The 18,130-nt window shown below is 42.5% G+C and overlaps 2 protein-coding genes across 2 annotated transcripts in view; both read right to left on the bottom strand.

Moving 5' to 3' along the window:
• Positions 1 to 13,794, bottom strand: part of ncoa1 (nuclear receptor coactivator 1) — a 37,041-nt gene extending 23,247 nt beyond the window's left edge. The window contains exons 1-2 of the mRNA XM_061754078.1: positions 13,198 to 13,794; positions 5,278 to 5,444 (exon numbers count right to left, since the gene is read on the bottom strand). The gene's annotated coding sequence lies outside the window, so the exon portion shown is untranslated. The remainder of the gene's footprint in view (positions 1 to 5,277; positions 5,445 to 13,197) is intronic.
• Positions 13,795 to 15,881: 2,087 nt separating this feature from the next.
• Positions 15,882 to 17,419, bottom strand: ptrhd1 (peptidyl-tRNA hydrolase domain containing 1). The gene is made up of 2 exons (XM_061754064.1): positions 17,163 to 17,419; positions 15,882 to 16,209 (listed from the first exon to the last, which is right to left on the bottom strand). Exons 1-2 carry the CDS (start codon positions 17,373 to 17,375, stop codon positions 16,039 to 16,041), a joined length of 384 nt encoding a protein of 127 aa, XP_061610048.1. The 5' UTR covers positions 17,376 to 17,419; the 3' UTR covers positions 15,882 to 16,038.
• Between the last annotated feature and the right edge of the window lie 711 nt (positions 17,420 to 18,130).

Below are 18,130 nucleotides of genomic sequence, written 5' to 3'. Positions count from 1 at the left end.
TACACCGGGCGAGCAGGTAAACACAACAACAACTTCTTCCCTATTGCTATTAAATTGCTAGAGGACTCTGCATCATTTGCACAACTGCAATTGTATCAGCATTACCACATTACCGGTAAGCTTTTATTGCTAAGTGACACTCCGTAGTGTGTGTTTATGTTTTTATGTCAACAGGTTTTTGTCCAAATTGCTGTCTATTGTGGTAATAGAGTGGCTCCAACTACCGGAGACAAATTTCTTGTGTGTTTTTGACATACTTTGTAAATAAAGAGGATTCTGATTCTGAGCAGTGTGATGGAGGGGGGAAGAAAACTAACAACGCCTGTAGCACGGGTTCTGCACCTGACGACCTTCCCAACAACCGACCAATGAGAGGGTCTGGAGGATTGGGATCAAGACTTAAGCCGCCAAACAGGAAGAAGGAATCCCAAGCGTTCATTCCTGCTCAGACGCCTCCAACTGGGTTTGTAACAAGCGCCTGACAATTCCAGTTGAGTTCGTTTCCTTTTTACCCTCCCCCCAAGTCTCTCCACGTCTTTGTTACTGACACCGATCCCTCCATCCACAAACACACACAAAAATGTATGGTCAGCGGGACAAGCAAGGAAGAGACCACCTGGTAACCAGAGCGGGGAGTTGACATTGGCAGGAGGAAGGGAGGGTAGGAAGGAACGCGCACACACGCTTACACACTTAGAGATTGTCCTTATTAATCTTCTCAATGTACATTCAAACTTTCAATAGGTCCCACTTCATGATTTAAGCTCCTTTGGGGCCCTGCGTGACGTCGGGAGCTGGGCTGAGAATGCGAGGCAGAGGCTGGGATGCCTGGCTGGTTTCTATAGAGCTGACTGACGTGCTTATTTACTAACTAGACGGTAAAATACAAACGCACTCATGTAGGCCTGGGGCGATATGGGCTGAAAAAACAAACCCCAATTCCTATGAGATTGGGACGTTGTGTAAAATGTAAATAGAAACAGAATACGATGATTTACAAATCCTTTTTCAACCTATATTCAACTGAATACACTTAAAAAGACAAAATAATGTATAAACTGATGGACGTTATTGTTTTTTGCCAATATGCTCTCATTTTAAATTTGATGCCTGCAAAACGTTCCAAAAACCGCGAAAGTTGAGGAATGCTCAAAAAAAAAAAAAAAAAAACAACAACACCTGTTTGGAACATTCCACAGGTGAACAGGTTCATTGTAAACAGGAGAGTGTCATGATTGGGTATTAAAAGGAGCAGCCCCAAAAGGCTCAGTTGCTCACAAGCAAAGATGGGGCGATGTTCACCATTTTGTCAACAACTACGTGAGCAAATAGTCCAACAGTTTAAGAACGTTTGTCAACGTACAATTGCAAGGAATTTAATGATTTCATCATCTACGGTCCATAATATCATCAAAAGATTCAGAGAATCTGGAGAAATCTCTGCACGTAAGCTGCAAAGGCAAAAACCAACATTGAATGCCAGCGACCTTCGATCCCTCAGGCGGCACATCATGCACGCTAGGCTAATTGAAGACTCTAAATTGCCCGTAGGTGTGAATGTGAGTGTGAATGGTTGTTTGTTTATATGTGCCCTGCGATTGGCTGGCAACCAGTTCAGGGTGTACCCCACCTCCTGCCCGTTGATAGCTGGGATAGGCTCCGGCACTCCCGCGACCCTTGTGAGGATAAGCGCCTCAGAAAATGGATATTACTATGTGAGTTCAGGAACACTTCAGAAAACCATTGCCAGTTAACACAGTTCGTCGCTACATCTACAAATGCAAGTTAAAACTCCACCATGCAAAGTGAAAGTCATATATCAACAACAGCCAGAAAAGATACTGGCTTCTCTGGGCCCGAGCTCATCTAAGATCCACTGACACAAAGTATAAAAGTGTACTGTGATTTGACGAGTCCACATTTCAAATTGTTTTTGGAAATCATGGACGTTGGGGCCTCCGGCACAAAGAGGAAAGGGTAACAATCCGGATTGTTACCTGCGTAAAGTACAACAGCCAGCATCTGTGATGGTATGGTGGTGTGTTAGTGCCCATGGCATGGGTAACTTGCACATCTGTAAAGGCACCATTAATGCTGAAAGGTACGTACAGGTTAGTAGGTTAACAGGTTAACATATGCTGCCATCCAAGCAACCTCTTTTCAGGACTGTCCCTGCTTATTTTGGCAAGACAATGCCAATGTTTTGGGGTTTCTTTTCAACGAGGCTGTAACAATGGCATTTCCTTTCATTTCCAATGGGGAGAGATGATTTGAGATACAGGTGTTTTGAATTACGGGCGTGGTCTCGAAACAAATTAAACTCGAATCTCAAGGCATCACTGTATTTGGGTCGAAAATGACTGAAATGGTTTAAAATTATCTGGTGAATGCAAATTCTTTGTTAGCAAGAACATGTCAGTTGGCCAAAGGAAAAAAAAGCTAGTCCTACTTTTAATCAGTTACAAAAAAAACAAAACACACAAGGACTAAATAAGTCCCGGTCCTGAAAAGACGTAGTATAGCTTCATTTTTGATGGTGAGGTATTGTGGTACCCTTCTAGGACCTGTAACATGAATGTTAAGAGCATGCATTGCAAATCAGAGAGCAATGCCGGAGGGGGGGGGAGTTGGCGCAACCCGTGAGAAGCTGCTCAGTCACTGTTGCTAAGGCCCACCCTCTCGGATATAGGACATATGGAATGTATACACGGCCTCAGCCACACAGGGCTGCGCTGCACCCCTTGACTCCCTGCTCACAGCTTGCACGATCAGTTAACTGACATGAATACTTCCGATTGGCGAGCATATTGCGCATGAGGTTGCGGTTAGGGTCAGTGCGCTCATGTTTTAATCAATGAGGAAGCCGATTTTGTCGTTGGTCCGCAACTGATAAATGACTACACACACAATCGGCCGCTGCACAGCTCATTGCATCACCAAGCTCACGGATTTCATTTTCTCATATTCGTGTTCAAATGCATAATTCACATAAGACAAATTATTCAAAGCGCACACATCGAGGTTTGCCTTTTCTGGAAGCTTTCAGCTGTTTTAAACAGGTCGCTTCTTGGGAAAGAGACAACAAAGCCTCTATAAACGTCTATATGATTGTGAAATTCTAGGAATTTTCTAAGACGAAAACTTTTCTTGGAAACTAACGGGAATGTATGGACTGCTTCTGAGTCTGCACCCGGATCGCGGTCCGCCAATTCTTGACCTCTGCTTTATAATTTCCCCGCTGCGTATGAAGTACGTGCACATCTCCCTCGTTGCTCCCTCGTCATTGGCTGGCTTCAGCTGTCGTTCCATGGCAAAAAAAAAAATGAAATGAGGTTTGTGGTTTGCTGGCATTTGCTTTACAATAAAGGGCAAGCGTAAAACGGTTGTTTAAGACTGCCTGAGCTGTCCATGCAGGGCAATCGGGAAAAATCGATAACATTTTGCAATAGCTTGAATGTTCATATCAAGCTATCGATACGATAACCATATATTGTTCAGCCCTATTCACTGCCAGCCATTTTCAAATCTGAAATATTAAACTATAAACCGACAAAAACAAGACTAAGAATTGGCTTTTGATGGCAAAATAATGATTAAATAAATAATTTCTTTAACGAAAGGCGCCATAAGTGACGCTGACTCACCGGATGGCTCAAGTTGAACGACAGTGGCTTTTTTACATGGCGTTCGTCATTCTCTCCATGAACTGTGTCATCTTTTTTTACAATCGCAACACACACACATTCTACTAACTCGCACAACACATTATCTGTTTATACCAAACATATACATACTCTGAGTGTCAGGTTCCTAAACTTTTCCAACTTCAATTCGATCGTTCCACTTTTTTACTTCAAAAAACTGTGATACAATTCTGCGGCGCAACATGGTACAATACTGAAAGCGCACAACTCTAAAGTCAAACTTGCCTGTATATGTACTGAAAATCCCGTCAATAACAATTTCTTAAAAATTAGCGCTAATCGTGAAACCGAGATAAACCGAGCGGGGTTTGACTGCACGCTAAAAACAACCTTGTACAGCCAGCCCTTTGTTGTATGACTACATGGTGGTGCAGAGGAAACTCGTGGCTACCATCCATGCGAAACCTGTTTAAACATCAAGAACAATATAAAGTCTTGAGGGAAAAAATGCATTGAGTTTGGTGCATAAAAGTGTTAACGCTCAGATACAAGTGAAGGAGCATATGACTAACCAACTCAGTAAACAGATTCATAAATGAAGAGTATTACATGTATTTAAGATGTCACATGACTCCCTCTTGCTGCCTCTACCTGACTTGTTAACACACTATTTATATTGCAGACTGATAATTCTACATAAATATTCATCATTGGTATCATTAATGAAACTTCGCTGGTGTGTGTGTGTGTGTGTGTGTGTGTGTGCGCGCGCACACGGGCGTCCTCAACTGGACCCTTCAGAGGCGGCGGAGAGACGTTCAAGAGATGAGACGAACACAGAGACGCCTAATCGTGAAAGGCTTGAAAATCTAATTGGCAGCCGATTATGCATATTACGTCTTCTTCAGCCAACTATATAAACATTTTGTTTATTCAGACGGGGATCCTGTCATGACTGATGGCACGCATTAACTGTCCATCATCGTTTTATTTACGATCCAATTCCAAATTGAAAGTGAACTTGCATTCGCTTTAAAATAAAGAGGTGACTGTTGGAGTCTTAATAAATTGTGTAACTTTTAATCGACATTTTTCCCCAGTGTGGAACTTTCTTGTTCTCAGGCATCAATCCGGACACCATATGGACTCTGATTAACCATATGTGGCTGCGTGTGCCATCACTTCGTAATAACACAACACTGCCTTATTGCAACACTGCATTATTGCAAGTTTTCTGCCGTGACTTCATTGAACAACATTCCATTACAGTAATTTTCCTGACATTTTTAATCATTTCTTTTGCCATCACTTTATAATACAACACAGTATCACTATAACTTTCCTGACTTTTTTTTTTTATTTGCTAGTTTGTCACCTTCACAAGACAACATTGCATTATTGCAACTTTACTGACTTTTTCTATTATTTAGTTTGCCACCTCCAAGATACAGCACTGCTTAGCTGCAACTTTTCTGAATAAAGAGAATTTTTCATGTAACATCACCTCACGACACAAACACTCCACTACAGCAACTTTATCGACTTCTTTGATTATTTTGTTTGCGTGTACTTCAGGTATTTTACTGAGGTTTCCTAATTTTTTGGGGATAAGTTGGTCTGAAGTTTAAGGTACCTTTGTGGTCTAGGTCTCCAAGGGCTGAATCATGCGGCGGCCGGACATGTCCAGGGCAAGAAGGCGACCGGTCAGTGGCAGAGTAGACGGTAGGCGAGAGGGTCACGGTCGCTTTGCGGTCCCTCCGTCACGTAGCAACATCGCGGGTGCAGCGGAGAATATGGCACCTGAGGCAGAGGTGGGACAAGACAACAGTGTCAACATACTTTAAGAGCAGGGGTGGGCAAAGTATGAACTTAAAATGGTTTCATTAATATGCAGGGATCTCGTTTGATGTGTATCCCGCGTCTCAGACGTACAAAAATTAGCAAGAACGCATCAAGTACAATCAATCTGCATCTCCTGACGCATGCCTTACTTCATACTCTGGCGTGGTGCTGGAAACGAGACAGGACTCTAGAGTGCAACTAATTTAGTCACATATGTGCCCAAATTTCTGAATGGTGCGGGGGGAACAAAAAAAAAAACAGAGGTTGTGTACAGGGGCCCAGTGATTTATGTCAGGAAGCAAAAAACTTGAGAGCTGACACAAGGGTCTCTAAACCAATCAGAGATAGTGAAGAGCGACTGAAACACAACTCAAAACCTCAAAGTGACAACATCAATTTACACACAACCATCCCACCCAATTCATTCTGCCGGGAACAAAAAAACACAGTGGGACATCTCTTGTTTCCCGTCAGCTTGCAATTATAGAACCCTTTGCCCAACAATGCAAATCCAAACGTGAATATGGCACACATATGCTCACATTATGTACAGTATAGGGTTACCATTGTAAAGAGATGTAGGTAATGAACATGTTGACAAAGCAGCGTTTAAAGAAAGGCTGCAGACTTTAAAAGTAGCACGCATTTCAATTAAAACAGGTTGCTTTGATCTACTTGTGTCGTCATGAATGTTGCTACTTGGCTCTTTTTCTTAACCAACTGGAAACTTGATTGGCAGTATGTTGCCTGTTAAGGCATTAATGACTGTTTATACTGCTGTGCCACATTTTAATATTTGTAGAAGTGCAATTTCTGGGAACACAGGCTGAGTCTGTTTTATTTATATTTTTGTACCCAAGATATTTTATTTACTGTTCTACATCATAATGTTCATTAATATCTCTATCATTATAACAGTGGCATAAAAAAAAAAAACAATTAGCAAATTTTTTAGGACGATATATTTTCCCCAAAACTATCATGACAGGCCTAAATACATATACAGCAATATACTGAGAGAGAACAAGAGCAATAGATAAGACAAGAAATATTGTACAAACTGTATAAAAAAATAAAGTAACACCTGTAATAAAACACTGCAATATAGCGGGACCGCAAAGCAAGAACCGTGATCTTGTGGAGGATTACTGTAGCTGTATTCCTTGATGATAAGTTGCGGGAACTCAATTGTTCCCGGGTTGGGACTCATTGTATCCATGACACGTGCATCACAAGCGTAAAATGAGCTATGATATGCATTAAATAATAGGATCATGAAATAAAATAAATAACTTTATGTACAGATTTTACATTGATGATAAATTTCTAAATGAGTATGAATTATTATTTCATTATTACAATAATCTATTTTACGCTATCTAAGTATGACATGTCCCATCTGTCCCATTTTATTCTCGTTTCATTCATTTATCTCATTACAGAATTGGGTTATTGATGTATTGTTGTAAAATGAAAAATATTTGTTAAAAAAATCTAATATACATGTAACATTTTGCTAAATAATTCAATTTAATTTAATTCAATTTATGAAAATTAAGTCAACTATAAATAACGATGAGGATGAATTATTTTTTTTAAAAGGAACTATTATACATATTTTACATGCACATTTTAGCTTTTCGACAAAACAAATTTCTGCCTGTTTAAAATTCAAATTGAATAAAAGTCTATTGACTGCAGACTTAACAACCATGTTAACTTTCTCGTACGTCGTTGCAATGACGAGGCATTTCCTCAACTGGCCACAGCGCTTTTACAGTTCTTTATCAAACTAATTACAGCAGACCAGGTCTGTAATTAGAGCCGTATGCGTGCTTGCCCTCACTTAATGGAATCTGTGTGATGTTTTCTTTTAAAGCTATGTGGCATCTAAAATAATTACTATTAAAAATAATAATAATTCAACTGTTTAGCAATAATAATAAAAAAAGTAAAAATCTTTCCTTAAATCTTCCCAAATCGCTATACAGGATCCATCTATTAAAATGTTGCCTTCCATGTAACTATACTCTATTAAACCAATAGAATGCCACACAAGTAGGAAAAAGGAGGCTATTGTGCATGACGTCATGCTTCTGTTACATTCATTGGATAACGAGGTTAGCCGAGCAGACCCAATTGCCTCAACAAAAACGATCCCTGGAAAGGGTCCGTACAATATATTGAGTTTGCGCTCTGTCTACATTGAGGGAAATTTCTACTGTCTGAAGGGTTAGGGTTAGCAACGATACAAAGGGTCTACGTGTGCTGTACTCACCAATGGCATACAGTATCAACGTGGATTGACGACATGGCCAATAATCAGGTTACCGGTTATTGATGCTGTCATGACGTGATATGCCGGGAAGCACTGTACACGCACGTACACGGTGCTAAAGTCAGTTGTTTGAAGGTTTATGATTACCATAAAATAATCAATGCTAATTTCACTTAGCACGTCAAAGGCATTTTGCATTATGTGTTTGCATTAAGCTAGCAGACTATTGTTATTTGAAATGATATGGTTTGGTTCCACATTTCGGTGTTCAAATATACAATGTTTAATTCTATTTTGTTTTATGTCTCGGTTTGACAGTAAACTGTGACTGACAAATAAACAGCTTGATGCGAGCACACTTTACGTCTTATCACTGCGATAAATTGTAGTGCATTTTAGATTAGAGAGAGACATATATATATATATATAGAGAGAGAGAGAGAGAGAGAGAGAGAGAGAGAGAGAGAGAGAGAGAGAGAGAGAGAGAGAGAGAGAGAGAGAGAGAGAGAGAGAGGCACGGTGGAGGACTGGTTAGCACATCTGCCTCTCAGTTCTGAGGACCGGGGTTCAATCCCCAGCCCCGCCTGTGTGGACTTTGCATGTTCTCCCCGTGCCTGCGTGGGTTTTCTCCGGGCACTGCGGTTTCCTCCCACATCCCAAAAACATGCATGGTAGGTTAATTGACAACTCTAAATTGCCCGTAGGTGTGAATGTGAGTGCGAGTGGTTGTTTGTTTATATGTGCCCTGCGATTGGCTGGTGACCAGTTGAGGGTGTACCCCGCCTCTCGCCCAAAGATAGCTGGGATAGGCTCCAGCATGCCCGCGACCCATGTGAGGATAAAGCGGTACAGAAAATGGATGGATGGATATATATATAGAAAGAGAGAGAGAGAGAGAGAGGGAGAGGGAGAGAGAGAGAGAGAGATAGTGAGAGTGTGTATTGTGCGAGATAGGGTTTACATTTCTATATTTTGTCCCTGGCTTAGCAGTCCATTTCAACTATTCAAGCACTCCTCGAATCCTCATCTCGTGGACTGCGCTTGAGCATATACGTGGAGGCCTACGAGGCAAACAATGTGTTACGGCGTTGTCTCACTAGGCCGATCAATTCCTTCCCGCCGCCTCGCTGCCTTCACCTTTCTTTCGTTTCTCCTTCCTGGCACGCCGCCACTCTCGGGCTGACAATGACAGCCATCGCTGACAGAAGCGGGAAAATAAAGTCGCAGAGCTGCGGCACGCCATTCTTCTTCTTTACGGCTTTGTGCTTTTGTATGCGTGTGTGTGGGGGGAGTGGGGGGATTGCTGCCTCACACCAAATCCAAAATGGAGAGGACAGACCACAACAATAATGACAACAACACAACAGCCGCAGCCAGGATACAAGAGACGACGATTTACTAGTCTGTGCAACGCGAGCTCCGGCCGTTATGAAAGCGCTTGATTGTGTTACTGTAGCTCTCCAGCCTTGAAAGCACAGCACAAATATAGACATCAAGCCTTCTTCCACAAGGAAGCAAAAAAATAACATAAAATAAAAAGATGACATTTATAAAGGCAGAATGACCTTTTTGGCTCGTCTACAAAACAAACAAATCCAAAAGGATTCACGCACCAGCGGAATCTAGTGCAGGCATCGGGGCAAGGCACGCATGTTTCTGCAGCATATAAATAATACAGAGTGAATCTATGGCAGGTTCACGTCAGGACGCCATTGTTATCATGTGGTTGGTACAGCTTAGGTCAGACGCATATCACTACCATACTTAAATGGAATACTTGCATAACTGTTCATTCATACCGCAATTCTGTATACACTGGAAATCATCCCTTTGCACTGGTGCGCACATATTCTGTATAATCTATCTTTTTTTTTCTCCCCAATAATTGCTATGTGCACTGTACATTGCATAGTGCACTGTAGTTATCATACCGAATAGCTATCATGTCGTCATAGCCTTGACACTACTGTTGACATATTTACACATCATCTCATTCGTGCCTTACGCGGTGTACATAATTGACTGTATATGCAATTTATTCAGGTCTGATTAGAATGCAATCAGCATTTCAGTTGCCTTTAGCTTGCTGAAGGTGTGATGACAAAGTTGAGTTAACTTTCTGTACAAGTTGTATTTGAATCTTTCTATACAAGATGCACTCTTAACAGGAGACAGTATCGTAGAAATTGTATTTTTTTCCCCACAGTTGTGATTCTATATTACTTATTAATCATAGTCTCTTGATAGCCAAGAAACCCATGTTGACTTATTCAGACATCATCTCGTGCCTTATACACTGTACACGCTGTGCATGCTATGTAATTACCACTCAATCACATCTGGGTAGATGCAATCGGCAATCTGCATTTCTTTGCCTTGTACTTGAACGGTGTACTAACAATATAATCTCATATTCCAATACAACTCTGACAATTATAAATATTTGTAGGGGGTGGAAGTGGCGGGAGATTTAGTGTACCTGCCTGACGTGAAAACGAATCGGGCAGCACAGCGTCACTATTTGTCTCAAGATTTTGGCAACTTTTGTGTTAAAACGAATTCCGGGTTTGAATAAAAAAAAAAAAAAAAGCTCAGCACTGCAAACGGCGGAGCAGAACCAGTCTTCTGAGTCACGCCGCGACAACAAAGAGTTGCCCATTATACCAACTGTTTAACCTCACCTACATTTTCCCATTTTATCCGTGCAAAGGCTCACAAGGACACGCTTGCATGTTCAAGTCCTGCAGATGACACTGCAGTCAGACTAAACATGACACAGCACTCTCCAGGCCGGAAGCCAGCAAGCGTTAAAAGCTGCTGATTCAAGTGAGGCCAAGTTCTGGCGGCAAGTCTCAGATGCTGATCGAGCATGCTGAAAAAAAAATACAAAATAAAAAAAATCACAGTGATGACACGAAGCGAGGCCGGCGACACTCTGCTTCCCTCGACGGTCTACGGACGAAGGAGTCAGACTACTTCCTGGAGCCAAGTGACAGACTGGGCTGCCTGCAGGTGTCCACGGTGAGAATGCTAAATTTTCAAATCTACATAAAATGAGGGCCGCCGTGACATTGAGATTAAAAAAGTAAGAGTACAACAGATTCTGAGGTACTAGTGGCAGATTGGAGTTCAGTCTCTAAGGTACTACTCTTCAAGTGATAAGGTACTAGTCTTAGAGTGTACTTCGGGTTCTAAGGTACTAGTTTTCAAGCATACCTCAGGCTCTAAGGCGCTTGTCTTTAACAGTTCCTCCAGTGGCTGCTGATTGTGCATTAATACGCATCGCAGAGATGCGAAAAGTGGCCGGCGACACCCGGCCACAGACTACTTCCCGTCGTCAAGTGACCTGGCTGCAGGTGTTCGCCGTGTGCTCACAACGCAACAAGAGCCCGCGGATGAGGAATGCTAGGTTTTAAAATGGCCGTCCTCGGTGGACCGCCGTGACATTGAGACGACGACGACAAAAATCGCCGCCGCTCCATGTCACTTAGGTGGCAGTTGAATCTGCCAAGGGTCCAAACAACCACTGGACCCTTCGCAGGGTCCACTTTACACAACTTCTCCAGCCGCACCCCCCTTTCTGTTTGGAGAGATTAGTGTGGAGGAATTCCACAGCCGATATCGCTTACCCACTCAACTTTGCAAACCGCCGCGATTTTTGCTTTGAGCCGCCGCGCGCGCACACACCCCAAAAAAAAAAAAAAAAAAAAAAAAACAGTCCGGGTGTCAGATGAAGTCGCCGCCTCGAGTGCAGAGGAAAGCTCGTGAGCCTGAGAGGCCCCGCCAGAATGCTTTCACACACGCAATCAATCAACACGCACGCTTGACAAAAACAAGTCAGCCGTGCCGCGGAAAGACAACCTTTGGATAGGACGCCTTTGACAATCATTTTGGAGCACTGACTTCAAGGTTCCAAGGTATCAGTCCCTGAGCGCACTCCAGGTGCTAAGGTCCAAGTGTAACCATTTACTGCCACCGATGTATATTCGTTAAGTTTTTCAACGGCGAGGCGTGGAAGAGGGTCTCGCCCAGCTTGTCTGAGAAATTCAGGTTTGTAAACCACTGTAATTACTAACAGATTCGTGTAAATGGCAGCGTTGCAGGGCTTTGGACTTGAGATCAGCACAGCTTTTGAGTAGAAGATGAAGATTAGGCGGTGAATCTTGGCTCGTCACCTTGAGTTTGATTGAGAGAAATGCCAAAGTGGAAGTCGGACAAGTTAAGGCACCTTGTACTTGAACATGCATGTACGTGTATGGCATAAACAGAATGTGTCGCGATAAGTAGTAGAAAGTGTGTGGCACGATCGTGAAAAACGATGACGCAATTCACAGAGTCAATGAGGAACACCATTCACTTGTAAAAAAAAAAAAAAAAAAAAAAAAAAAAAAAAAAAGCCCCTGACATTCAACTTGAGCCATGCATTGAGACAGTTGCTCAAAGCACTGTTCAAATTTGTCACTGTAAATGTGTATTTTGCAATTTTAAAAAAGCCCTCTGAGTCTTGTTTTAGTTTAGATTTTGATGTGTCATAAAAGTAAACAATATTACAATGTCAAAGTCACTGTTTTGTTTGACGTTTTGTTTGACGTTTTCACGCAACAAAAAAAAACATTCTCTGCTTTTTCATCAGAAACTGCTGCTTTTGGTGAAAACCTTTGTTTTTGTTCCCCCCTAGTGTACGAAGAGAGTACTCTTTCTTTCGGTAGGTCTTTTTGAATATGTCAGTTTCAAGGTACCTGTCTTGAAGTGTACTTCAGGTTCTAAGCTACTTTTAAGTCGACTTCAGTTTGTCACCTTTGCACGTACTTTAGGTTTTAAGGTACGAGTCTTGAAGTGTCCCTCCGGTTCTTAGGTAGGCCTGCTAGTCGTTAAGCGTACTTTTTCCAAACAAGTGTCCTCAACAATCTGTCAGTGTCTCTTTAAGAAGCTCCTGAAGCCAATTAAGGTGTCCCCTGGCTCAATTAGATGATGCTATCTGCATGCGCACGTGCACGTGTAGTAGCATCGCTCTCCCTCTTCGACAGCACATATGAGCCTCGAACCACAACAACAAGACAAAAAGGAGGTCAAGAGGACTCGGGTAAAGGCAGACTAAATAATAATCATTTTTAAAAAATGTAAAAAAAAAAAAAAAAATCCGGTGGCAGCGACACCTTGAGGCCGCTCGGATGCGCTTACGTAAGAGTCTTTGATTAATTTACAGGTGCGCCAAGAAAGAAAGAAAGAAAGAAAGAAAGAAAGAAAGAAAGAAAAAGAAAGAAAGATTGGGTGGATGTGCGTGTGCGTGTGAGCGCAAACGCGTGCGCGCACGGCGGACGAGCAAGGCATCGGCGGCGGGAGGCCGCGGCTACAGCGGCAGCGGCCGGGTCCCATCGGGGGCTGTCGGCACTCGGCAAGCCGCCTCCGCCGGCCTCGCTCGAGTGGGCTCACCTTGTTTTGGCAGAAGCAGGCGTCGTCCTCCCGGTGGGCTCTCACCGCCGCTCCACGCTCGCTGGTTTTCTTCCTCCTCCTCCCCTTTACATCCCACGAGAAGTCGCTGCGCCTCCCCGCTGTTTTGGGGCGTCCGACAACAGTCAATTAGCCGAGTTAGCTCCAAGTAGCTAACTTAACTTGCGTGACAGATAAGCTTGGCCGGATTTTTTTTTTTTTTTTTTGTGGGTGTCTGTCGCTAACTTTACGTGGGTAACTTTACACTCGCTCCGCGGCGGCTGACACGTAACGCCCACTCCGCGCCCCCCCCCCCCCCCCCACACACACACACACACAAAAAAATGCAAAAAATTAAAATTAAAACACGCGTACGGCGTCAAGTTGAGCTTTTTTTCTGTTATTAGCAGGCTGGCTAACAAGTTAACCTCGGCGTCTGTTGACAAACAAGCCTGCGTGGAGGAGGAGGAGGAGAAGGAGGAGGAGGGAAGGGGAAAAAAAATTAAAAAAAATCACCCACGACTCGAAGCCCGCGAGCCTCAACGTCAGTTAGCTTAGCCACAGCTAGCCAGCCTGGACCCCCCCCCCCCCCCCCCCCCCACAAAAAAAAAAAAAAAAAAAATCGGCGTCCGCCCGCCTGGAGTCTTTTCCCCCTCCGCGGTGGTGCTGCTGCCGGTGGTGGGGCGGCTCGGCGTGTCAGTGCCGTGCGTGGCCGAGCCTGCGCGGCGCTAGCGGTGGCCCAGTTCGCGAAGGCAACTTGTCACCGTGCTCGGCGCTCTCCGCCATTTCCGAGCTCGCTCTCGCGCTCGCTCTCCAACACAAACAAACAGCGCTGCCGGGGGCGCGCGCCGACCGTGCGTGATTGCGTGCGTGCGTGCGTGCGTGCGCGCTCACGACGAGAAGCGGATGAGAAAACATTACCTGGCTAATGGGATACATTACAAAAAAAAAAAAGACTTTACTAACACAATAATGCTGACTTTTTGAGCGGTACTGGCAGAGAGGTATTTATCGAGTAGGTTTTACATACTGATTGTACTTTGATGTGCTTACACTGCACTGCATAATGCAAAGGTGCTATATCAAGAAAGGATTGATTGAGTGAGCCTGAAGTACACTTGAAGACTAGTACCTTTATAATCTGAGGTACACTTGCAAATACCTTTAAAAACTGAGGTCAAAAACAACTAAAGATGAGAACCTGAAGTACATTTTAAGACTATTTGCTTAGAACCTGGAGATCCACTTAAGGATAAACAACTCAGAACCTGAAGTACCCTTAAAGACTAGTACCTAAAACCCGAAATGCACTGAAAGACTAGTGCTTAAGAACCTGAACCTGAATTATGGATTAAGAATTTTTGTTGATCATGTTCATATAGTTTTGGCCCAAAGTACAGTTAAAAAACAGTTCCAACCTCAAGTACATTTACAAGTACCGCCCCTTAAAACCTGACGTACATTTAAACAGTAGGACCTGAGAACCTAAAGTACACTTACAAGAACATTAGAACTTTAAACAAAAAAAACTTCGAGATGAGAACCAGAGAACCTAGAAAAAGTCAAGACAGGTACGTGAGAACTGCAGTAGAGTAAGCATCTATTACAGCAAAACAACACCTTTGAAGAGCTCTCAAGACTTTCTTTCAACTCCACTGTAAACATCAGCTTTACAGATGTCACATCTCTGAAGAGGGCATGTGGGTAATGCATCGATTTATTCAAGTGGGCACAACATCTGTTTGGGGAAGAGAGCACCGTTTGGATTGACCATATCTAAGCAGCGCACTCTCCTTGAAACTCCGCTGTTGATGTCAACTTTACAGATGCCACGTCCGCTGTGCAGGCCTTGTGTTTATTGTTAGTGTCGTTTCCCGGGTTCAACTGAGTTGTCATCTTCGTGCCTGAAGGGGACGGCAGACTGCCCAGACGGGCAACCTGACGTCACGCTGAGCTAGGCGCTGCTGTGCTCGTTCAAAGTACGCAAACGACTTTTCAGCTGATTAGCTCCCATTGTGCGCCCACTTGGCTCCTGGCCCTGCTGACGTTTCGCTGCCGAGCATTGCACCCAGGGATGGGCCTATTAATATGACCCAGAAAGAATATTACAAACAGCTGTCAGTTTGATGCAGTGCACTAGGACCACGGTAATAAACTCTGTTTTATACTAGTGCAATGTAATTGTTTATTCATTTTTGTTATCTAAAAATAGTTGCTTATTTTAAATAAGTAAAAATATTGGTAACTACATTTTATACTGTATGTACAGTCAACACTATGTAATTTGTTAATTAAAAAAATATTTTAAAATACAGTATATGAATTTACATACACATTTTCAGTTAAGATGTAAGATATATTCATCTAATTAATTGATTTGCTTGACCAAATGGCCTTTCCCTGCCTTCCACCCTGACATTTGGCCTGTTTTACTGCACCTGCCCCCCCCACCCCTTTGAGGCTGTTGTCAGGATTCTGCAACGACCAACCGCAACAAGATCTTCACCACTTACGTTTTTTTTTTCTGCCATCACTGGAATCACCAAAAGCCAAAGAAAAAGCACAAGCTCAAGCATGACCTTTGAGTCATGTTTTCCTGATTTGAATTTTTTTATGTCTGACTACGTGGATGTCCCTGTTCAGAATACGCGCCAAAAATTCATCTTTAACAAAAACAAAACTAGATGTTAACCGTTTAAAAGACATTTTAATACGGTTGCGTGGAAGAAGCGGCTTTTCAATGTTTATGTATGCAGTTCGTTTTTTTACAGCAAAACTTGAATAGTCCAAGTCATGATACAATAACAATGGCAGCCATGTTTTCCAGTAAAAGTCAGTCAGAGATCACTTGAAGAGCTTGAACTTGCGGAGCAGCGGCTGCACCCTTTCTCTGGGGTACGGCTTCAGGGCCAGACAGGTGGCCATGTTCTCGGGCTGCTCAATCCAAAGCTTGTGGGCCACGCCGGCCTGGGTCAGGCTCTCAGACAAGCCCGAGAGGGCGGCCTCGTCCGGAGCCTGGACGACACAAAAAGGAGGTGTGATGTGTGATGTGGAAACAGGTTGTTGTGACTTTCGGCTTTTCCCATCATGGGTTGACAGATCCTTATACTGTAATGCCTTGAAATAAGTTTATTTTTTCCCCTCACCATGCTCCATCCCCTCTTACAAAAAAAACAACCTTAAATAAATACAAAAAAAAAAAAAAATCACTAAGGAAAACACTCAATCATATTGAACTTCATAAAAATATATAGTAATAACAAATAAAATGGAAAGAATCATGATTGATTCATTACAACTCCTTGCAATGTGCATGACTTGGCCACGGGGGGGCAGTATAATGCCGTCATGAAGACAAAGAAGAATTTCACAACGAGTAACAATGCTATTCGTTAACCCGTCTATGGCGTTTTGCATTGTACGTTAACATTAAGCTAGCTCTTTTTTGAAGAATGATGCATTACGCCAAACTGCTGCTTGTCATGAAGTGAGTTGAGTTCACTGCCTCAATACAGCATTTGTATCTCAAATCATGTACTTCTAATGAAGGCTTGTATCTCGAAAAACTCATAAATCAGGTCACTCGCGTCTCAAGGCACCACTGTACTTCATAGCTTAGGCAACAGCAGAAATACAAATCGATGCAAGACCCCTTCGTACTGCAGCCATTTTAAGGTTTCTTGCATTTTAAGAATAACGTAACAAAAAAAATAATCAACAATTTCGCCAACTTTAACGACTTTTGAGCGTGACTGTGGTTCGGATATGGTTTTGGCAAGCTTAAAAAAACCAGCATGAACCCTCACTAAAGCAACAAGGATGACATTCGTTGTCACCGAACGCTACAGACTACGATAAAAAAAATATTTGTGAAAATATATGAAGTGGTAAAAGTATCGTATTTTAAAATTCGAGCAGCCTTAAATGTGCGATTAGTCAAATGGAGTTTGGCGTGACTCGACGCTCACCGCGAGCACCACTTTGTGCATGGAGTCGAGCTCGGCCAGGTAGCTCTGCGTGTCCCGGTCGGCGTAGTGGAGGTGGACGGCGGCCGTGGCGGCGTGGCACGCCTGCGTGATGACGGCTCCCAGCGGCCACGACAGCTTGTGGACCAGGTCCGCGCGGACTACCACGTACTGGACTAGGCGGCCTGGGGAACCGGCGGCCCCTGAGGCAGCCATTTGTTTGGCCACAGCGCGTATTTATCTTCCGGGTTAAGGAATCACCACTTGGTCGACATGACGGCGCTGCTGCCATCTATCGACGGTTAAGTAGAATTGCATGTTCATCCGTGTCAGATTGGGTTAATAAATTGGGGGAAGGTTCAATATTCATATATCGCTATTAAATCACATAGAAATACAGAAAACAATTATAAAATTGTTTTTATTGTTGTACTTTTTTTAAATTAAAATGTCTGTTTATCATTTTTATATGGTTTTAGGAGTAAGGAACAAGGTTAAATGTTAATGTCTATTAAATTTAATTGTAACTAAAATAAATTGCATTAAAAAATAATTTATCGGACCTCGGATAAGCGTAAGAAAATGGACGGATGGAGTTTGTCTGATTTTATTTACATTGTTATTTAGATTTTAATAAAATACATTATGTTTCTAGTGTATTTATATGGTTTAAACAAGGGGAAGGTTAAATATGAATCTCTTCAGTTATATTTTAAAAATCAAAATGTTTATAAAATAAAATGAAAACATTTAGTTTGTACATAATTGTCAACAAAAAAATTTATGTTGATAAATATAACGAATGTGCCATTTGTAACATGTTTTAACTAAAATCATTTTATGAAATTTTCATGGAAAATATCAACTGAATCTGAACAAGTCAGTGACTTTCAAAAATGTCTTTAAATTACAATTAATTATAGATTTTATTAATACCTGTATTAAATTCAACTTTAAACTAATCGGTTATT

This window comes from Phyllopteryx taeniolatus, chromosome 18 (assembly GCF_024500385.1).
Source record: "Phyllopteryx taeniolatus isolate TA_2022b chromosome 18, UOR_Ptae_1.2, whole genome shotgun sequence".
In the NCBI taxonomy this organism is placed as follows: Eukaryota; Metazoa; Chordata; class Actinopteri; order Syngnathiformes; family Syngnathidae; genus Phyllopteryx; species Phyllopteryx taeniolatus.
The sequence above is the reverse complement of the archived record's forward strand: the minus strand, read 5'-3'. Positions and strand labels throughout refer to the sequence as shown.

Coding starts and splice junctions, on each gene's coding strand:
- ptrhd1 (XM_061754064.1), bottom strand. CDS start 17,375: ATGGCTGCCTCAGGGGCCGCCGGTTCCCCAGGCCGCCTAGTCCAGTAC. Junction 16,210..17,162: donor TGCACAAAGTGGTGCTCGCG/GTGAGCGTCGAG, acceptor TGTGTCGTCCAG/GCTCCGGACGAGGCCGCCCT.